The sequence below is a fragment of the Volvox carteri genome, assembly GCF_000143455.1.
Source record: "Volvox carteri f. nagariensis unplaced genomic scaffold VOLCAscaffold_82, whole genome shotgun sequence".
NCBI lineage: Eukaryota > Viridiplantae > Chlorophyta > Chlorophyceae > Chlamydomonadales > Volvocaceae > Volvox > Volvox carteri.
The window spans coordinates 485975-508680 of NW_003307625.1; the positions used below are offsets into that span (position 1 = coordinate 485975).

Consider the following 22706-nt stretch of genomic DNA (forward strand, 5'->3'; position numbering starts at 1 on the left):
GATGATCCAGAGAGCCGCCCGACTGCGAGTGGGAGTAGCCAAGGCAAAGGTGGTCACCGCGTGCCGGGCAGCCATCAAGAACAACAACATGGCGGCGCTGTTCAAGATCATACGCGATGGAGATGGGCACGTGTGAGGGGGGGGGGGGTGGCGGCGAGAGGGGTGGAGAGGGGTTTCCGCCGGGGGGGGCCCCGTGGATATGTGTGTGTGTGTGTTGCGCATTAAGAGCGGCGCTTATTGAAGACGCGTGTAGAAATCGGTGTGGTGGAACAACGTGTGTGTGTGAGAGCTGGGAAGGGGCGCCATGTGCCTGTGCCTGTGTGTGTGTGTGTATCTGTGTATGTTCACGGCATCAGCACGTGAGCCGCTCTGAGCGGGGTGAATGCAACACCTTCCCCCCCATCTCCCTCGGTTTGGTCCCTTTGTCGTTTGCCCGGCTAAGCCAGATCAGGTCACGGACCTTGGGGGGGTGTACGTTCGTTTACTCAGTATGTTGTTACAGGGTGGTTAACTTCGCCAGCGGTCCCCTTTCCCTTGGAGGCAGTTCCCTGCTCTCCCCTGCGAGAGGGGCACCCTAATCCGTTCACCCCATCCGACTTCAGAGCGTATTCGTTGGGTTCAGCAACTCACCACCAGCATCCAACCAAATCTAGCGGATGAACGGCGCCTCAACTTAGTTTACTGTTGGATCTTAGATCTTGGACATCGTACGGACGACACATTGCAGTGGTGCATGAGGGCGTGCGCCTGGATTGGCGGCTTGGAGGTGCCATGCAGTATAGCTGGTGGTGGTGGTGTGTGTGTGTGGGGGGGGGGAAATGGAGAAATGAGTGTGCATTGCGAAACCGGTGTATGTAGGGGGCGAAGGCCAACCAATAATGGGGGTCTACGATTTGGCTCCCTCACCGCCTTGTGTATCGATGTGCATAGCGTGCGCGCGTGTGCGTATGCATTTATGCATGTATGTGTGTGTATATATGTATGTATGTCTATATGTATGTATGTGGGGGTGTGGGGCACGGCATCTGCACAGGCCGCACCTGGAGGGATGTACCGCACCGGGGCGCGAACTCGGGGCTTTCTCGGGCTGACTCGACTGGACAAACAGACACACAGACAAACCAATGGCCCAGTGTGGGTGTGAACAAACATTAAGGACACGGATATAAATGGATAGGAGTTAAGATTTAAAACAAGTCGGGTTTCGGCTTCCTCGAAGCCGGAAAAAGGGCGGGCCCCCCCTGCATCCGTACAGGCCGGTAGCTAGCGCGGCACGTGTGACAATTGATGGGTAGTGTCAACGCGGTGGGAGATGTGCTTTGTTGCAGCAGTGCTGATGGTGTGAGAGCTAAGCTTGCACCGGCGGAATCGTCAGCACCGCCTGCGGGCTTCACGCGAATCGCATCCATCCCATGCCGCATGGACAGTGCGGCAGACCGCAAGTCGGAATGCCCGTGCAGGCAAATGGTAACGCAAGCTGGGTGAAGTTCGGTGCTGTCTGTGATGTTTATCCCCGAAGCGCCAGCGGCCTCAGCAATCCGCCCCACAGCCGCGGGCTTCATCGGGGCACACCGCAACTCTTCGGAGGCCCCGTGCATTGGCCAAAGTAAATGTACAAACAAGCAGCTTGTGTATTTCATAGAGAAATGAAAGCAAATTATGTTGGCCTGCTGGTGGCAACTCGGATTGCCCATGCCGGCAAATGGTAACACAAGCTGGGTGTTCGAGTTATCCTACGCCGTCATCTCAGATTTCCATTATGAGATACGCGGCAGCTTTCGGGATGAAATTTAGCGCGAGAGGCGTTGATGTGACTTTTGAGGTCGGTGAATGGAGGCAGCTAAACTTGTTTGTGCTCATACGGTCTTTGTTAGCTACATGCGAGATACCTTGCAATAGAGAATGCTGTATAGTACCTATAACGCGTTTCAGCCGGGCGAGATATTATGTTTGGTCCGTTACACACACACGAACACACACACACACACACACACACACACACACACACACACACACACACAGACACACACACACACACACACACACACACACGGACATGGGCAATCCTACAGGTCGGGGCCCCCCTGGGCGCTTCGCGCTGTGGCCCCGCCCAAAAAGAAGTGACACAGACCAGTGACAGTGACAGTGACAGTGAGGGACCTATGGGAAAACGAACGAACGGGTTTCGGGACGTCAAAGATCAAGGTCGGTGCCTTAAAGTTACTACGGGCTAAAAGTATGTAGGCTCCGCACGGTAGCTCAGCAGTCCTCTACGATGATTCACCGTACAGCGGTACGCATGACGAGCTCGAAAAGTACATTCTTTCCTTTCTACCCACAGCCCTCTGTCCCCACGCCAGCTGCATCATCGTACCGTCCTCCGAAACCACTTTGCTCGTAACTGCGATAATCGCAGGAGAACTGTTAGGGTATCAACCGCTTAAGCTTTGCGCCGCTTCAGGAAATGCCCGCTATGAACTTAACAACATACTGTGTGTGTGTTACACACACAACAACATACGAGTTCAGCGATTCGCATATGGGCCGGGCCGGGTCGTAGGCGAACTCCGGGTTCCTCCAACAGTTGCGTGAAGGGAGGGGTGGGCGGTCAGCAGCGTCCATCCTCGAAGCCGCTGGGCAGAAGACGCAGGGGCTTCACTGCCGGGGGCCTTTCTCGTTGACCAGAGGTTTGTTACGGTATTCAATTTATCATATGTTTAGGGTTGCAGAAATTATTAGAATGGCAGGCGTTCTCTACTAATTCTAATATTATTTCTAATTAGAACGTTAGAAATAATATTAGAAGACCTGGGGTAACTTCTCAGGGAGGGGGACTTTTCACTTCGGAGTTTCACCATGGTTACGGCAGATGCTAACCCAGGTGTTTTTAGCGGTTTTTACGGGGCTACGACACCCGTAAGCAGGACTTCTCAGCCAAACCCCCGGTCGAAGTGACCTCTGGGTCACTAATTTCGCCTTTAAACTGTCTTAGACTGTCTTGAACTGTCTCTGCGTACGCCTTCCCAACATCTTTGGTACCTGAACCAAGAGTCCAAGAGTCCAGTCCTGATTGTCTGCAAAGCAACACCCAACACACAGTCCGGACATGCCAAACCTGTCGCCCCAAAACTTCTAGCAAAATCCTCATCAACTCATGCAAATTGCCCCAAGGCTTCCACGGCCCCTTCCTTCACTCCCCCTGCACGTCCAGCCCCTCCAGCAGCTGCATCAGCACCTCCTCATCCTTCCCACCCCGCTCCATCTGCAAGGCCTTCCGGTTCTGCCGGATGTAAATCAGCTTCTCTGCACGCTCCTTGCCCAGCCGGTTGCGGGCCTTGTCTGCTGCCTTGTTGTGCTTCTTAAGATGGTTGGGAGCTGTTGCAGACGGATTTTTGGCACCCAGCACCTCGCCGCAAATGGTGCACTTCAGCTTCATGACTCTTTCTGTCAAGATCACGGTGAAAAACGACCACCAGGAAGCACTGCCTCTTGCTTTTGCACTCTTCAGGGCTTCCGCGTAGGCTGGAGCGTCTAGCTCCTTGTTGCCATAAGTGTATGTTGCTTTAGGAGTCTTCGAAACTGGTGGTTTTGATGGCCCAGCATCAGCATCAGCCATTTTTCCTAGAAAAATGTGCCGTTGCAGGCTGCGGAGGCGGTCTGAATAGCCATTCTAATGGGTGTACGACATTAGAACGTTCTAATCTGTTCTCAAGGGGTCTTCTAACTTTCTCATTAGAATTCTAATTAGTTTAATTGTAATATTATTTGTAATTTCTAATGCGCCAACAACCATACATATGTTATATCGGATGCCCTGATGCCTACCCGCCCCTTCTGCCTTCCTGTCTAGCCGGAGAAGTTTCTGTGCATCTGGCACCGGAGGGAAGTCCCTTACTCACCACGATATATCACCACATGGCTTCAGTCGCTCTGATGACCTTTCGAAGCGGTAACGAACCGTCATCTATTTGAAAACGCAGGAGCTGTCCGGAGGCGAGGAAAGAATAGGCTTGTGCCTTCTCATTAGCTTTTTGAGCAGAGAGGCACTGTTAATAGAACCGGCGCAAAGTTCGGAATTCGGGAGCTGCGTATACATAATCAAAGAAGCCTCGAAAATGCGTTTTCGTTCAGACTTTTACATATGGCCGAAGCAAAAACAGGCAGCCAGGAATTCGGCGCATCCCGGGCATATGGCAATCCGGGTGGATAAATACTCATACATATATTAAGTACAAGAGCTGCAATCTAAAAATTAGACCCAAAGACCGGACTAATAACCAGGAAGCAGCTCCAACAGGCACCGCCCCGCCTATAGCCGCAATCGCAAGCGGCGGCGGCCGGGCGGCGATTTGCTCCTTGGTGGTGTATCGATGGGGAACCACATAAGATAAGAATACCAGCAGCAGCCAAAAGTGGCTTAGCCTCGAGAAAATGGGAGGCCGCGAGGCCCCGAGAAAATTGCAGCGCCGCATCTCACCACACGCTAAATAGCAGGCCGTAGCAGAGACATAACGCAACATAGGCGCCCTTTGTTTATGTCAGCAGGAAAAAGCACGTGTGCACGTGCACATGCGCGTCTTGAGTATTATTTATTTATTTATGTGTTTATGTATGTGGATATCCAGTTCCTTAAAATTTGCAGCCCTGGAGGCGCATCGGAAGCGTACAGATCAGTTCCTGGGCCGTGCCGGCATTTCTTCAACTGGCTGCATGTACACCAAAACCTGACAGACAGATCAGACGACGGCCCACATCACATTTCTCGCCGCAACGGAAAAAAAGAGTCCGTCCAGTCCGTCTTTCCTCCTTCTCCTCCCGCACCAACGGCCAACGTGTTGCTGATCATCTCTTATCATTTATTCGCGCCAAAAAGGAAAACTGAATCGCCAGCAGCAGTAAAAAGGGCGGAAAACAACCCAGAAAGCATATTCGATTTCGATACGAAAATGCACGAGGCGTAAGATCACGCAATGCCGGGCCACGCATAGGCCGCCCTCCTTCCCCTCTTTCCAACTAGATTACTCCGCATTTGCCTGGGCCCCCAAGGGACACTGCTCACCTCACAGATTTGTCTGCCCCTCCCCTCCCAGGTGACAAGAAACCCTAAGACCTTTTCATCTCGCGCTCCCCCTCCATCGCCATCTCGACTACCATCAAGCTTGACTCCCTGACATACATAATAAACACACACACACTCACATATCCATCCCGGGTGCTCATCGGGGTTGAAACGCAGACAGAGCACCCCGGGGAGTCCGGCGCCTCCCCTCCCCTCCCCTCCCCTACTACTACACGCCTCCCTTCAGCCCCAAATCGCGCTCTCACGCACCCCACCTTGGCTGATCCTGTCCTGTCCTGTCCTGGTATCGCGACACAGATTACTAAAAGCCATAAGCGACCTCTCAAGACCGTCCTGATGGCCATCAACCAACCAACCAATCCAACCGTACAACCACCTACCTACCAACTGTTTCCCAGTCGACAACTTCCCCTCCTACGTGCCTCTTACGGCAAAACAGCGATCACCCAGGGGGAGCTTAGTCATCACGCATCATCACGCTTAACCGTCTCATTGCCCCTCTCACGGGTTGGTGTTAATAACCCTAACACTAATAATCCATAAACCCTAATCCCCCTAAAAAGCACCGCCAAGACAACCACTCGCGACCTAACCCCCGCACCCGCTCCACACGCAAATGATGGATCTCTGCTTTGCAAACACAGTTGCACATATTACAGCCCCACAGAAGCCGCAAAGCGGACGCAGCCAACTAACTTACCATACATACATACAGGCAGGCGGCTGGCAGAGGTTAAGGCCTGACTTCTGCTCCCAGTTGACCCAGTCGACCCGGGTTCAAATCCGCCTGCCGGCTCCTCGGGTGTTTGAGGAGTGATGAAATGGGAGGTGGCCCCCCATCTTATGGACGGTGTAGGACGTGATAATATCAACTTGCGAGCTGACCAGGAACTAAGTTGATGCGCCGTTGATCCGCTAGATTTGGTTGGATGCTGGTGGTGAGTTGCCGAACTCAACGAATACATTCTGAAGTCGGATGGGGTGACGGATTAGGGTGCCCCTCTAGCAGGGGAGAGCAGGGACTGCCCCGGGAAAGGGGGCCGCTGGCGAAGTTAACCACCCTGTAACAACATACATACATACAATGACCTGTTCGGGTTGCTCCTAACCTATAACATAACAGCAATGATAATGATAATAATTAGTTATACTAATAACATAATAATAATAATAATGACTGCCGCCATATGGCACATCATCATCCGCCACCACTGCAGCTGCTATACTGCTACTGCTGCTGCGTTTAGCAGTGTTAGGGTTTTAGTAGGACAGGGCACCACCGCAACCTAGGGCCCTAGGTGCAAACGCAATGCAACACCGGAACCGGGGCTCCACACACACAAGTACGTGTGTGTGTATGTGCGTGTGTGTGTACGAGGGGGGCAGGCAGACCTCCAGCCACCCGACCAGACCACACGCCCCCAGGCTGCCCGTCGCCGTCAGTACGCACCCCGCCATGCACCCCGGCATGGTGGTGCCATCTAGGTGACCAGGTGACGTCACCACGTCATCACGTGCGCGTACCGGCTTGGCCATGGAGGGGCCGCGGCGAGTGCAGCAAAGGGGAAGGAAATTCCCCCCCCCCCTATCGGGGGGGCCTGTCGGGGGCTGTCGGCCGCAACACCAACTAGACGATCACTGTCCACAGAGAGAGAGAGAGAGAGAGAGAGAGAGCGAGAGACGCCGAGTCAAACGTTCATATTCAATTCAACAATCGAAAATTTCGCCAGCTACAGCAGCAGCAGCAGCAGCTACAGCAGGTGAACAGCTGCCACAGCCCCTGGACTGACGTCTCCCCGCCCCGCCAAGCGATAGGACGGAGGGTCGCGATGAGCGCCCAAATCCAAATCATTCAACACACCGCAACCACCAACCACCACCGCAACTGCTGGCAACGTTGCCACCACGTACCACTGCCACCAAACTGCCAAATGCGCGCTACTGCCCAAACTGCTGCAACGCCCTTGTCCTTTCCCTCCCCCCCACTCTGTGTATCGGAAGGCGCATCCCAAGCCCAAGCCCTAAGGCGGGTTTATCTCGATTCAATTACCACCCACTACCCCATCCCTGCAGACATACACACGCACATCCAGACTTTTCCAAACGGATCCCATTAACCAAAAAATCAGCGACACGTCTCCCCCGCCCCCGGGTGGGGGGGATAGCCGTTGACAACAACAGCAGCAGCAGCAACAACAACAAGACGTCTCAGCACTCGCCACACTAGAAGCGGTCTCAGCGCCCTCCCCCGGGGAGATAAACCGCCTCCACCATCATCCCCCTCGTCCACCCGGTTCCATGCCGGTCCGCCAACCAGTATCCGTCCTATCGTCGACTACAGAGTAGCGCGTGCATATCAACCCGCATTGAGGTTCGTATACATACATACATACATACACACAGACGGACAGGAAGGCCGTGTCAGAGACATTATCCATTCACAAAAACGACAAATCTTAAAATCGCAAGACACACACTGCAACGGCCCAAAAGCCAATCCTGGCTTCGATGCGTCCCCTGCGCAGTACGGCGCAGTACTGTACGGCGGCAGCGAATCACCACCCAGCTTCGTAAAACTTCCTTCTCTCTCTTCACAAACCCCAAGATAAACACACATCTACAACAAAACAAATATAAACAGGCACACACGTTATACTACTTTCATTATATAAACATAACATTGACAAAACAGGTAAAGGTTATAAAGAGCACAGCGGGTAGGGGAGGGGATTTTGGGGGGAGGGGGCAAAAACACCAAAAATATGGAACCATCCGCATCCGCATCGAGTCGGATAGCTACCCCACGCAGTTGTTGTGCAGTGACCACACATATGCACATACATACATACATACATACACACCCCTGGATATCCCCCTTGATGATCCCCTTCATAAAAAACGACGCCGTCTTCATAATTGTCATCGTCATCATTATCACCGTACAGCATCAATTACCCAACCGCTCCCCCTCCCCAACGCTGCGCGCTCTCCATGTTGCGCAGCTGCTGCTACTGCTGCTGCTACACCTTCTCAATTGCCGTCAACGTTGTCATGACGACGCCCCAGAAAAGTGATGACTCCCTCCCTTCCCCCCCCCACACAGCAGGAAAAACAGAGAACGTAGAGAGAGAGAGAGACACCTTTACATTATCCACCCATCCATTCACCATTCTCTTCAACCAGTCCAACACCAAGACGCGGCCAGCATCCCCCCCCCCCAACACACACCTCACATCACATCACACCCGTTTCTCATACACCACCACCATACATCCCCCCCCCCCCACACACCCAAACCTCACAGCTCACTACCCCTCGCGTTGTCCCCAACACCCCGTGACCCTAAAACCCCAACATCAAGAACCCCTTCCCCCCAAACCCTCCATCTTTTGAAACGCAAACAGGCTCCTCCTCCTCCTCCTCCCCCTCCAACAGAGTTTCCAAATCACCCAACTCCATCACACACACCCCAAGAGCCACCCCACCCCATCACCCCACCACCACCCGCCTACTCATCTCACTCACTCGCAGCAGCAGTGGTGGTGGTGACCAAGACCCTCCTCCTCCACCTTCACCTCCTTCACCGGGGGGCTTTCCCCCCCCGGCTCCCCACCCGACTCGAACCCCCCGGGCAGACGAGCCTCCAACAACACCGCGGCCGCCATGTAAAACTCTTCTGGGCTACTGAAGGGGAACAGCCGCATGTCGGGAGCCGCCAGCAGCGGATTGCCCCCCAGATTGCCCCCCAGATTGCGGGCAGATGGAGCTGTAGCGCTCCCGCCACCGCAATTACCACCATCATTGCCACTATCCCCTGACGGATGGCGATCAACCCCTAAATATTTCCCTAGGCCGTCGCCGCCACCAACACCACCTCCTGCCAGTGGAAACAATCGCGATGATGACCGAAGCGGCAACGGCAAGGAGGAGTAACCCTTGTCTGCGTGCCAAACAGCGCCGCCAGCCGCCACAGCCGGCGCACTACCGGACCCCCTCGTACTCCCAGCTCCTAGCAACGCGGCCTGGCTGACGGCTGACGGCGGCGGGTGCGGGATGGCGGCGGAGCTCTGGGAGCAGGGGTTGACGGAGGACTGGAAGATACTCGCCCTCGCAGCTACCGCCGCAGCGGCGGCAGCACAAGCACCGCCGCCGCCAGCTGCTACTGCCGCAACCACCGCGTGACCGTCGCCGCTTCTGAGTTCTTCTGCCGATGTTGCCGCCGCCCATGCTGAGCTGTTGGCGCCCGGTAGCGCCAATAGGTACTCGGCGCCCTGTGGGGGCTGATCGACAAGTTGATGGCAGTGGTGATTGTAGCGGAAGCTGCCGCCGCCGCCAAAGTACCGGCCCGCAATGCTCGAGTGCTGCGCCGCCGCCGCCGCCGCCAGCGACGCCTGCTCCTCCGCAAACTCAAACAGCGAGGAGTTGCATCTCGAGAACGACGACCCATGTGACGGCGGCGGCGGCGCTGGTGCAAGGGGCTGCTGCTCCTGCTGCGGGGGCTGGTGGTGGTGAGGAAGCCACACGCAGGAGGACGATGACAGGCTGTGGCAGGACGACAGAGACGATGCCGCCGCCGCCGCCGTATCGCAACCAGTCAGGTGACCCCCCTGCGGTCGGACCTTGTAAATCCTGCCGCCCAGGAGAGACCCGGACGCCCCGGAGGGTGCCGAGGCGGTGGCGCAGCCCAACCCGGTAGGGGAGGTGGCTTGGGAGGGCGACGTGGCGGGCCCCCACCAACAGCCCCCTCCTCCTCCCCCGCCCCCTCCTCCTCCTCCTCCACCTCCTGCTGCTGGTTGCTGATTCCCCCCGGCTGGGAGCCCCTGATGGTGGTGGTTGTTATGGTTGTGTAACTCCGAGGAGTATGAGGGGGAGGGGGAGGGGGAGCAGGCAAGCAGGTACCTAGAGCCGCTCAGGGCCCTATCCAGGAGGTGCAGGGCGGCCGAGTCCAGGGAGGACAAGCGGCCCAGGCTCCCCAAACAGGGGGCCGCCACATCGCATCTGCCGCCGCTGCTGCCATCGCCTCCTCCCGCACGCCCTGTTGCCGGAATGCTGGTGCCCCCCTGTTGCCCTTGTTGCTGGTAGTGGTGGTGGTAGTGGTGGTGGTCTTGCAGGTCTGAAGGGAGACGAGAAAGGGGCGCGAGGGGCCCCAGAGCACATAGAGCCGTACCGGCAGCCGCTGCGGCACTGTTGTTGTTGTTGTTCTCCTCCTCCTGCTCCTCCTCCTCGCCCTCCTCTTCTTCTTGCTGCAAGTCCAAGTTGCCCAACAGTTGGTGGCGGTCGGGAGACGCTGTTGGGGGAAACCCAACCGAAGAGGAGGAGGCGGAGGCGGCGGGAACGGTCAACAAAGACAGCACCTCCTGCGCCGCAAACAAAAAAGGGTGGGGGTTTTAGCGGGTTTTGAAAGCGGTTTTTTGGTTGAGCAGAACCACCGTGTTGAACTCACAGCTCAGCTTTTCGTCTTCCACACCTCCAATGTACGAACAAAGCACAAACCCCCCTTCCCCGTACCTGCCCCAGCCCCCTCACCGGCAGCACGTGGGTGTATTCCTTCGACAGGCTTCGCAGCAAACGGCCCCCGTGAACACGGCGGTCCATCGCCTCCAGTCGCCCGCCGCCGTGCTGCTTGCACTCGCAGGTTGCGGCGGCGGCGGCAGAGGCCCCCGCCTCGAGACACCCGCCACCGCCACTTCCACCACAGCCGAAACTGCTGCGGCAAGATGCTGCTGCTGCTGCTCCTGCTGCTGGTCCTGCCGGTCCTGATGCTGATGCTGCTGCTGCTAGGGGTGCCTGTGTGGGTTCCGGAGCTGGAGGCAGAGAGCTGCGGCTGCTGCTGTCATTGTCATTGTCGTGAGCATAGTCGTCGTCGTCGTCCTCGGCATTGAGCTGAGGGCGGGACGCGCTGATCTGAAATGCGCTGCGGAGGGCAGTGCTGGCGGCGGCGGCGGTGGCCGTGACGGTGGTGGTAACCGTGGTGGTGGTGGTGGTGACGGTGGTGGTGGTGGCAACGGAAGTCTGCACGGGATTTTCATTCGATGTGGATGATGGCGTGGATATAATAACGTTTATGGATGGAGGATTGGATCGGATCAGGAGGCAGAGGCAGGTGGATGGGAGTTGGAGATGGAGGGTAAGTTGGTTGTAGGTTGGGATACTGTTGTGGAAATGGCGGTGGGTAAGGTGAGTGACGGGACAGAGAGTTTGGAACGTAAGAGGAAACATGAGATAAAAAGCAAAACTGGATAAATTGAGGAAGGTTCCTGTTGCTATTATGTACGTGTGGCGAAGTTGTATGGCATGTCCTTGTAATGTCATTGTATTCTCGATGCTGAGGGTTGCGAGGACAGGTCGCAAAGGTCGCAAGGGAACGAATATAGTATTTAATGGAAAATGGCTGACCTGCAGAGAAGCTGTGTTAGGGGTCGACGGCGCCGGAATGCGGCAGGCGCTGCCTCGAGGCGCCAATCGTGGATCTCCAAACCGAAGGCCACCTGCCGCGGAGTGGCGACCCAGCCGCACACGGCTGTCGCTTATACCTGATGAAAGTCCGCCACGTACGCATCGCTCAAGTAGATTGGTGTTAAACTCCTGTGCGCTGAAGCTGCGACCCAGGCGAGAAGGATGCCGTCTCGCCGGACCCCAATAGCAACCTCCGTGGACCACAGCGTAATCAACGTCGTCCTTTGGGACCTGCATAGGCGGTAGGAGGAGCGCCTTCAGCCGCGCGCCTTTTTGGGAAAGGACCTGCAGGAATTGTGCAAGCGCAACATAAACGCATGCAACCCACCGACGCAGCGGGCAGACAATTCACTTCTTTTAATGTCCAGAACTCCCGCAGAAGTTTGGCATCAATGGGAAGAAGGCTTGCGTTGGGCTGCTCGGCTCTGGAGGTACAAGGAGGGTACTCGACTTGAAGGCTTTCTTCCACAGGACGAACGCCAATAGAAAGAAATCTACAGATCGCAAAAAGAAAGGAGGAAGGTGACACGCACATGATCAGCACGAGGGGGTGGTATGAGCACGACGACTCCGCAGAACCAATCCAGAAGCCTCAAACGCTTCACAATTGCGGTATTTGTATGTAACGGATGAACGCCCAATTCATCATTACCGTTCAAACTTGCGAGAAGGCAAATGCGCCGACGGCGGCGACAGAGCTTGAGCCTCAACTCGGCCCTCCATCATGTCCTTGCGTGCTGCAATGGAATCTTGCAGTAACACGAGACAATTTTGTTATTCCTTAGGCCACAAGGATGGACAGACTGCCATCACATGGGCTGACTATCAGTATCATGTGCCAACCTGTCGTACCAAATTGCTCATCGGAGAGCATGTTTTCTTCTGGAACCTTATATAGCGCAATGCATAAGTACTTTGTAAAGGGCGTGGAGGGGTTGTTAATAAAGCTGTCGCCTTACGCAACTTGATAATGACGGACGGTTACGAATAACCAGCGTTTTGTGCCCTGCGCAAAAACCATTATGGAGGTTAGCTGTTTGTTGACGCATGCGCATGGAGGTTTCTTGCTACGGACCTTAGCCAAAAGCAACTCCCTGTTGGACGGGCGGTTAAGGAATTCTGATTACTTCTTTACTGTGCCTGCTTGACCTTGTAGATATAGACCTAATTCCATGGCTGACTTCTACATTTTTTTGATTGGACCTTCCTCTTCCCTGACCAGCCTGTAGTGCAAGCATCGAGTCGCTTTAAACGGCCAGGTGCAGGAATGCACCGGTGCCAGATTTCTAAGCAAGACAGCACTAGACCCTTGCACAGCCTTCCTGCATTGTCAACTTCCTTTCCCAACTGCGACTCTTCGGCTCCCGCGACCGCAACCTTCCGCATCCTTGTATGCACCACCTTCCGAAGATCACAGTTTTAATTCCCAGCCAACACCAGGTACTGCGAACGTTATCGATAAGGAAACTCTTCCCCATCGGCACTCTACAATCCGCTGCACTACACCGTATAATCGGCTGCACCAGACGGCTGCGCAACACGCGCGCCCGCACTGAGCCTCTAGGCCTCCAGCGCCTCAACCCGCACACATGGTAGCGCGAACACCCGCACACCTCCCCAGTGAGACAGCTCCTGCCCCAGCGCACTCATACACACTCACACATATCTATCCACACACATATATACATACATATGTACATACATACATACATGCATTGCTGTGACTTCAACGGTCATTAACAGCAGTCGCGGTGGAAGTGGCACCTGTGGATACTGATGCGGACAATCCCGGATCGGGCTATCGGTGTTTGATGTGTGTATGATGTGATTGTGGCATAAAGCGCTGTTCCTCCTCCTCCTGTTCCTCGGTCAGCGGCCAGCGAGACAGGAAATCCGCAAGCGTTGAAGCGGACGTTGCAACAAGTCGGGTGTCGGCTTCCTCGAAGCCGGAAAAAGGGCGGGCCCCCCTGCATCCGCACAGGCCGGTAGCTAGCGCGGCACGTGTGACAATTGATGGGTCGTGTCAACGCGGTGGGAGATGTGCTTTGTTGCAGCAGTGCTGATGGTGTGAGAGCTAAGCTTGCACCGGCGGAATCGTCATTACCGCCTGCGGGCTCCACGCGAATCGCATCCATCCCGGGTGCATGCCGCATGGACAGTGCGGCAGACCGCAAGTTGGAATGCCCGTGCGGGCAAATGGTAACGAAAGCTGGGTGAATTTCGATGCTGTCTGTGATGTTTATCCCCGAAGCGCCAGCGGCCTCAGCAATCCGCCCCACAGCCGCGGGCTTCATCGGGGCACACCGCAAGTCTCCGGAGGCCCCGAGCATTGGCTAAAGTAAATGTACAAATGAGCAGCTTGCGTATTTTATAGAGAAATGTAAGCAAATTTGTCGGCCTGCTGGTGGCAAGTCGGAATGCCCGTGCGGGCAAATGGTAACACAAGCTGGATGTTCAAGTTATCATACGCTGTCATCTCGGAAATTAATGATGAGATAAACGGCACCTTTTTGAGATGAAATTTAGCCCGAGAGGCGTTGATGTGACTATGAGCTCGGTCAATGGAGGCAGCCAAAGTTGTTTGTGCTCATACGATCTTTGTTAGCTACATGCGAGATACCTTGCAATAGAGAATGATATATTGTACCGATAACGCGTTTCAGCCGGGTGAAATATTATGTTTGGTCGGTTACACACTCAAGACCTGGGAGTTTGAGTTATCATACGCCGTCATCTAGGAATTCAAATATGAGATACGCGGTACCTTTTGAGATTAAATTTAGCCCGAGAGGCGTTGATGTGACTTTGGCCTCGGTCAATTGAGGCAGCCAAAGTTGTTTGTGCTCATACGATTTTTGTTGGCTGCAGGCGAGATACCATGCGATAGAGAATGATATATAGTACCTATAACGCGTTTCAGCCGGGCAAGATATTATGTTTGGTCCGTTACACACACACGCACACACGCACACACACACGGACATGGGCAATCCTACAGGTCGGGGCCCCCCTGGGCGCTTCGCGCTGGGGCCCCGCCCAAAAAGGCCCGGATAGGCCTCTTTGCACGACGTGGGCCGACAGCAGCAGCAGCATCAGCAGCAAGAGGGAGGGGGAAATGGAGCGTCAGGGCAGTTGGCGCACAGAGATAGGGAAGAGGGAAGGTGGTGAGGCGAATGCGTATATGCGCAGTGGGGCAGCTGAGCTGCAGGAAGTCCGAGGAATCCCTCAACTTGGCTTCGCTGCGTGAGTGAGTGATAAGCTGCAGCGTCGCGTGCCTGACATGCCGTATGGAAGGATGGAACGTAATGGTTACATGGCATCGAAATTCAAGACTGTTCTTGGTTAATTGCGCCTTGGCATGCTTCGAAAGTGCCAACTTATGCTACTAATAGGATGTCCCTAAGCAACCTTTAAAGTGGATAGGTATCGAACGAGGCGTTCGTACAGCTCATCTTAACGAAAGCCAATCCTTTTTGTACAAGCACTCATATTTACTGCTGGACGAAGATGTGAGGTCTGGTGGATTTACACGAAAGTAATTTTAGAGGTGCGCGTGACGACCGTATTGAAAAGTGCAAGTCATTACAAGTTCATAACAAACGATTTCAATTATTACATGTTACAGGATGTAGTGATTGTAGAATCATTGACAAGCTGCACTACAAACTGCTCAAGGCTGCACTCATTTTGCAGACGTTGGAAACTCGTCGACAAACAAACTATAAACATCACTGCAACAGGCAGGGTAAAGGTTGTTAGACAATGTTCCGTTTCTTATTTTAATAGTAAGCGCTGCTAAACTGTTGGGGCGCAATACCGCTAAGCTAGGGCTTTGACGAGCTATTAGTAACGCATGGAAAAGAAAGCTTCAATAAAACTGATGTTCACCTATGGTTAAACTATTAATTTTTTGTTCAGCGTGACCAGATGTCTTTTTTACCGAACAGTGACCTAGTTTACTAATTAGGGTTTGTACGGACGCCCACGTGCAATATAGCAGCGCTTCTTTCACTTTTTTAGATAACCCGTAGCAACCTGCTTACTTTCCCTGGATATCGAGTGTTATTTCTGGCATATGATCAAGTCATTCTCGTTGCCGAGACGGAAGAGAGCTTGCAAGGGCCCACGTGGCTGTCAGGACGCCGCGTGATACCTAGCTTTAAGGGGTAAGCATTTTGGTAGTGCAGCTGGGGCTATGGATTTGGACACGCTGGTGGCGGACGGCGCTTTCGCAGATTTATTTTAATCGAATCTAGCTGCGCTTGCGTTCGCACATGACATCTGTTAATAAATAGTTCTAGGTCATTTACCGTTGAGCAGCTCCAATTGTGTCAATTGGATTATGATTTGCATTACGCCCATCAGCTAACGCTTGAATCATTTTTATCCTGCAAACTTGCGTTTTGCTACCTGCGGATTAACCTTGATTGCATTGATCAATCAACCAAATCTTTAACCTGGCGTCAAAATGTGCGGCAGGTCTTCATCATTCCCATGACCATGACCATGCAAGCTGCCTTCGAGGACTTCCGGTCACAGGACGATGTAGATACAGATATGCACGATCTATTCTTCCTGCTTAGCGCAGCGTCCGACTCTACGGACGATGTATCGGAGCCGCCCGTTGAGGGTCCGGGATGCCCGACATCCCAGCACGACGCGCCTTCGCCGCTGGGATCCAGCCCGGAAAACTATTGCTTCCCTGGCATGCTCCGGACTCCGTGCGACCTTCCTGCTGACTTTATGATCAAACAAGAGCCTGTCAACAACGAAGCGGTTGGCCATGTCGAGCACGCTTGCGAAATGGCTCAGCGCTGCACGAGCTCCTCCTCTGTCGGCTGTCCCCCTTCCGCGAACACAGCAGCTACTTCCGGCGGCTCACCTTTTCAACTATCTGCCCTAAGTATTTCCTTTCCAGGAACCACACCCGAACCGCCGGCTCTTCCGGTCCCGGAAATTGCCGATCAGCAGCAACATCAGCAGCAGCCGCCGCCGCAGGAACAGCCGCAGCGAAGTCAACCTGCAGGGCCGTCATGTCACAACGTCACATCCTTAAATTCGACACCCAATCCAGAGTATTCGGCGGTGGCGGCAGCGGCCGCACTGCCCGGTGCAGCGGGCCTTTCGGAGCTTGATGACATAATGACGCGGTCCGACTCGATGGATGCACTGTACGATGCCGTACGGAGCAAGTCCTCGCGTTCCTTCGGTCGTACTTCCTCCAAGAAGCCGCCGATGTCTCACAGTACAATCGAAAAGCACCGCCGCGACCGCATCAACCACCTGATTGAGGAGCTTGGTGAGATGGTGCCGCCGTTGGACCCCAGGTACCGCGGCGAGGGGGTGGACGCCTCAGGTGCGCAACACAGGGTTTTGTGTACGACTAAGTGGACGAATTTGGTAGGATTGGGTGGGCTTGTGTACGACAGAGTGGGGTTGCATGGGAGAGGGAAGGAGAAAGGGGGAGTTGCTTCGCGGCGGGCTTCCTACCTACCTACCTACGTACCTCCGTTATAGCGACCTCTCTCTGTACTGCTACTGGTACAGCTACTGCTACAATAACACTACTGCTGATACTGTTGCTGCTACTGCTATTGCTGCTACTGCTATTGCTGCTACTGCTAACGCTGCTGCTGCTATTGCTGCTACTGCTATTGCTGCTACTGTTATTCTGCTACTGCTATTGCTGCTACTGTTATTCTGCTACTGCTATTGCTGCTACTGCTATTGCTGCTACTACTATTGCTGCTACTGCTATTGCTGCTACTGCTATTGCTGCTACTGCTATTGCTGCTACTGCTATTGCTGCTGCTGCTATTGCTGCTACTGCTATTGCTGCTACTGCTATTGCTGCTAACGCTATTGCTGCTACTGCTAACGCTGCTACTGCTATTGCTGCTACTGCTATTGCTGCTACTGCTATTGCTACTGCTATTGCTGTCACTGGGATGGCCGCAGGCTTGAAGCGGCCCAAGCACGCCGTCTTGGCGGACGTCGTGTCCCGATATCGCCAGCTGCAAATGGAGAACGAGAACCTTCGCCGCCAGCTCAGTGGCGTCGCGGGGCTTCAAACCACCACATCCGGAACTTGCGGATCTGGATTTGGATCTCCCGAGCATTCAGGAGGAGCTTCTGGATCCAGATCCAGCAAGCAAGCTCCGGCAGTGCAGTCGCCGCCTGCGGATTCATGCGAGCCAGCGCAACATCATCGGCCGTCGCCGCCGCCACCGTCAACTACTCCTGACGGCGCCGTCGGCAGCGGCCAGTCGTCCATCGTACCTGCCGTATATTTACCGAGCCCAATTACGCAAGGGCTTGCTTGTCCCGTCGCCGCTGCCACCGCCGCCGCCGCTGGCTCCTTCACTGGCGGCGCTGCTGCTAATACCGCCGCTGCCACCGCCGCCGCTGGCTCCTTCACTGGCGGCGCTGCTGCTAATACCGCCGCTGCCGCCGCCGCCGCCGTTGGCTCCTTCACTGGCGGCGCTGCTGCTAATACCGCCGCCACCGCTGCCGCCGTGTCTTCGCTTCTATCGCACGCCGCTGCGAGCGGCGCCTCAAACGCGCAGCTGCAGGCGGCGTTGAGTTTCCCTCTTATAAAGGCGGCAGCAGCAGCAGCAGCAGCCGCCGCCGCCGGGGGAGCGGTGGTGCCGCTGCCTGGATTCGTACCGGTGGCCACGACAGCACCCCACGGGGCCCACGCCGCCGCCGCCCCCACGGGCCTCTGCAGCCGTTACACCACCGCGGCCGCCGCCGCCGCCGCCGCTGCAGCGCCAGGTAATGGTGCTCAGGCGCAGCGGCTGACGGCGGTGGCACTGGCTGCGACGGCGGCGGCGGCTGGGAAGCCGCCAGCGAGCTCCGATGCTGCCCCTGGCCATCAAAGCGCCTCTCCGTCGGTCTTTGCCGGCGATTGTACGGCCGCCCCTGCTGCCGTACAAACCTCACCGCACGCCTCCGACACAAGGACGAGCCGCGGCGGCGGCGGCGGCGGCGTCAGTGACGGCACAGGCCTGACGGCCGCGCTCGCTGACAGCGGCGACCCTTGGGCCTCTGACGGCTCCGTCTCGAGTTCAACTGAGGTACACGTCTGCCGTACCAGCACCGCCGCCGCCAAGCCAAAGCCGTTCGCCGCCGCTGCTGCTGCCGTCGCTGCAACGCCAAGTCACGCCACATCTTCAAGGACGCCACCGCCCTGCACGGTGAGCGACGACAGCTTGCAGCTACAACAACAACAACAGCAACAACAACAACAGCAACAACACGCCCCCCGCCGCACTCATCTTCGCTCGCACCACCACCACCACCACCAGCACCAACACCAGCACCACCACCAGCGCCCAGGGCGCGAGCCCGCCCCACCTCGTTCTCCTGATTCCTCCATCACGCCGGGGCCGCCCAGTACCGCCACCGCCGCCGACGCCGCCACTTCTTCCTGGCTTGTACGGGTCGTATGTCCGCCGCGCAAGGACCTCTTGGCGGCGGCGTGTACGGCACTGTCTGACGCTGGCGTCAGTCTCCGCTCCGCCAGGACGACGTCAGCCGCGGGGGGTCGCATGGCGCTAGAGCTGGAGGTGAGCTATGACGGGGGAGAGGTGCCCCGGGGGGCGGTGGTGGGGCACATCCAGTGCGCCGTACACGCCGCGCTGCAGGACAGCGCAGATACACTGGAAGCGGCGGCGGCGGCGGCGGAGCAGCAGCAGCAGCAGCAGCAGCAGCAGGAGGAGGAGGAGCCGGCGCCAGCGCCAGCAAAGTCGCGGGGTTGCGCCGCGGCGGCAGGCGGCAGCAGGGTGGTGAAGCGCATGCGAGTGTAAATGGATGCGGCGGTCGTGGCGCACGGGTAATGCCGTACTGCAGTGTCGTACTGTCTGGGCTTGTGTGTTACTGCTGCCTTCCGCTGCCTCCCCCTGGACCCCCCGCCGGATGGATCAATCCGCGTCCGTCCACATGGAAGGGGACGTAGCCCAGCTCGGCTGTCTAGCAGGTCTTCTCCGTCTGCGGCGGTGTGTGTATGTATGTCTGTATGTAGGTCGCTCGGTCAGTCGGTCGCCATTGCCGTCCTGCCGATGTTTGCATAAGGCCCTCGTCTGGGATAAAAAGATAGAGAGATATAGATAGATAGAGAGAGAGAGAGAGAGAGAGAGAGAGAGAACAACACCCCGGGAATATCAAATGCCACTCGAATTATGAGTCGACGACGGATGTGACCAAGTAGTTTTACTTGGGAGCATGTACAACAACAGCAAAGTAATGAATGGTTTGAGAAAATCAAAAGAGGGAGCGAGAGAAAGTCGTAGCAGCCGCCCGCACGTGCCTTGTCTCGGGGGGGGGGGGGGAAAGAGGGGGGAGGTTGCCCCGGGAGGAAGCTCTAGCACGAAGATGTGTACGTGTACTAATTTGTCGTGCACAGGCGTTATTATCGTACGCCACGGTATTATCGTACGTATTATACGGTATTATCGTACGCCACGGTAACCTTTTCCACCTCGGATGTCGTACGTCGTCCTTAGTCTTGTTCCGGTGCACATTGTCCGTGACCCATATGACATGTCAACAACACGCACGCCGGTGCAGTTGCAGTTTTCTTTTCGTAATCCGCCGTCGCCTCATCGTCAATCAGCATCAGTGTGATTGTTGAACGGAAGCTGCCCCCGCTCGTGTGCAGGATGTGCTTCGTTTCGTTTCGATTGAGAAAAGGAATGTACGGCGGGTTTTGTTTTGCGGATGTGTACCGATGACGATGCGAAAACGGAGAAAAAGGGGGAGGCCTGAGAAAAAGTTTGTTAGCTTGGGAATATATGATGTAATGTGTGATATAATAATATATATAATATATGTGTGTGACCGACAAAAAACAATGCCTCTGCAACAGCAGCGGCAGTAGTCGATCCTAATTAGGACTCGTATGTGGGGGACCTATCTTCCCCCCCAAAACACACACACACAGGTCTATGTCATTCAGTGTGGGTTGGACCAACGGTATTGGTACGGCACTAACTGTATTTCGTGAGCCCAGTGGGTTAGTGGTTGGTCTTCCGGCAGTTGGGCGGTTGGTTTGTTCATTGCTGACTCCGCCACAACCCTGCCCGAAGCGGTTACTGCAACTGTGCGCCGTACACTCAGCAGCACGAGGCGTAGGTTGCTGCTGCTGCTACTGCTGCTGCTACTGCTGCTGCTACTGCTGCTGCTACTGCTGCTGCAATGCAATGCGCTGAGCTGCGCTGTTCATTTTCTTGCGGGGTTCACCATTGGGGTGATTTCACCCCATTCTCCCGCCCCCCCGCAGAAAGTGTCCCCTTGTTTCTGTATAATGTATTTTGAATGTGCACCTGTATGTGCACCTGTATGTGTATGTGTATGTGCATGTGCATGTGTTCGCGTCTGTTTGGTGATGGTGATGATGATGGTGGTGGGGATGGTGGTGGGGATGGTGGTGGGGATGGTGATGATGATGGTGATGGTTATGGTGATGATGATGGTGATGATGATGGTGATGATGATGATGATGGTGATGATGATGATGATGATGATGCTGTATTGATATGATACGGCAGGGTACGGCGGGGTCTGGGGGTGCGTCGGGGTGGTTTAAGGAGCGCCTTGACGCACGATCCCGTACTACAGTGCGATCCCGTACGGCGCCGTACATTGGGGGTTACATGTTCAGTATCGTTTATATTGGGTTCTATTCTATTCGGGTTCACATTCAAACAAATTTGAAAATTGGCTGATGAGGCATATGCCGCCGCTGCGAAATGCTGGCCGGCCTGTTGTGTGGGGGGTTAGTTATCAGGCAAAAAGCTGCTGCTGCTGCTGCTGCTGCTGCTGCTGCTGCTGCTGCTGCTGCTGCTGCTGCTGCTGCTGCAGGTAATAGAATAGCAGTAACAGAAATGCCGGTAGTCGCTGGCCGCGCAGGTAAAGCCACTAAAAATTCCCCTTTACCCTGGGTGCGGGTGCGGGTGTGGGTGCGGGGCAAAGGGCGAAGGGCGAAGGGCGGGGGCTTGCGGGAATGTGCGCCGGTGGGCCCGCCTGGCGGTATGACGGAATCTGCCGCAACGGCTGCTGATATTCGGCGGCTGGAATATTCACAGTCAGTTAGTTTGTTAAATTAGTTAAAACTCACATTATTAGTTGTCGTGAGGAGATTTCCAGATGACTTTGCGGCCGATAGTTGCGTGCGGGGTGGTGGGGTGGGGGCCCCAGGGGTTTCCAGGTCCCCTCTGTGACCCCAAGGGGTCAAAGAAACCAAAGGGGAGGAAGAAGGGCTGCTGCGGCCCCCCGCTGGGGAAACACCGCCACATATGATAGCTGTGCTGAGCTGTGGCGGCCAGTTTTCGGCCGGCGGGGGGCGGCAAGGGGGGCGGGAAGACATAGAGGTTCTTGTTGACCATCTAGCCCTGCCGGCGGCGACCAAGGGGTGCTCCCGGGCGCGTGCGCGCTGCTAATGCCGCCGCAGAGCCCACAATATGTGTGTGTATGTGTGTCCGTGTGTATGTGAATGTGTGTGCGTGCGTGTGTGTGCCAAAGAAAAACAAAGTCGCCAAGTAATACTAATTATTGAGGCCTACTGGTCGGTTGGTGAAGTCATATCGCCTTGCAGAGAATGTCTAGCAGCAAGTTGACATCAGCTTACATCAGAGTAGTGTCGTAGTACGGATAGTACGGACGGACGCTCTGGTGTCTTCCGACGATGAAATTGCGTGGCGGGTGTGTGGCCAGCTGTTGCCTCGTGGTCTGTTGTTGTTTGCTGTGTCTTTTTCTATCTGCATGTAATCTATCTAGTCATGGAAATCTGACTGGATGCGCTGCGTGTGGTAGTGGTGGTGGTGGTGGCCTAATTAGGCTCCGAACGTGCCGTCCTGCCTGGGAGGGATGTCCAGAGCTAATAACTGCCGAATTGGCGATCTTCCGTTTGGGCGGTTGGGAAGAAAGGCTCCATCCGTCGTTCGACGGAACTTAGGCGATGTTGTAAAAGAACGCGATTAGATGTACGCGGTTATGTGAATCTGCCCGTCGAACCCATGTGAAAAGAGTCCGTCGTTGTGCGCGTCGTGATACGCGACCGACCGAAGAGGTTTTCACACATACAGACATACCGGCATTATTATCCAGCACAGACATGCCAGCATGTACGAGCTTATTACGTCGTCATGTACGGCACTTGAGGCCTGTTTGG

General features: G+C 55.4%; 3 protein-coding genes across 3 annotated transcripts; 1 reads left to right on the forward strand and 2 right to left on the reverse strand.

Annotated features, from left to right (window-relative positions):
* Window positions 1-3190: 3190 nt before the first annotated feature.
* Window positions 3191-3616, reverse strand: VOLCADRAFT_99149 (uncharacterized protein; the record flags this gene model as incomplete). The annotated part of the gene is made up of 1 exon (XM_002957933.1): window positions 3191-3616. The coding sequence occupies one exon, from the start codon at window positions 3614-3616 to the stop codon at window positions 3191-3193; it is 426 nt and encodes a 141-aa protein (XP_002957979.1).
* A 3099-nt stretch (window positions 3617-6715) lies between these two features.
* On the reverse strand, window positions 6716-12259 carry VOLCADRAFT_99150 (uncharacterized protein; the record flags this gene model as incomplete). Its single annotated transcript, XM_002957934.1, has 10 exons — window positions 6716-6718; window positions 8650-9579; window positions 9861-9930; window positions 9980-10193; window positions 10248-10437; window positions 10607-10787; window positions 11477-11568; window positions 11636-11767; window positions 11865-11961; window positions 12189-12259. The coding sequence occupies 10 exons, from the start codon at window positions 12257-12259 to the stop codon at window positions 6716-6718; spliced, it is 1980 nt and encodes a 659-aa protein (XP_002957980.1).
* A 3771-nt stretch (window positions 12260-16030) lies between these two features.
* VOLCADRAFT_99151 (uncharacterized protein) lies at window positions 16031-19344 on the forward strand (the record flags this gene model as incomplete). The annotated part of the gene is made up of 4 exons (XM_002957907.1): window positions 16031-16892; window positions 18305-18732; window positions 18844-19104; window positions 19183-19344. 4 exons carry the CDS (start codon window positions 16031-16033, stop codon window positions 19342-19344), a joined length of 1713 nt encoding a protein of 570 aa, XP_002957953.1.
* Window positions 19345-22706: the final 3362 nt, after the last annotated feature.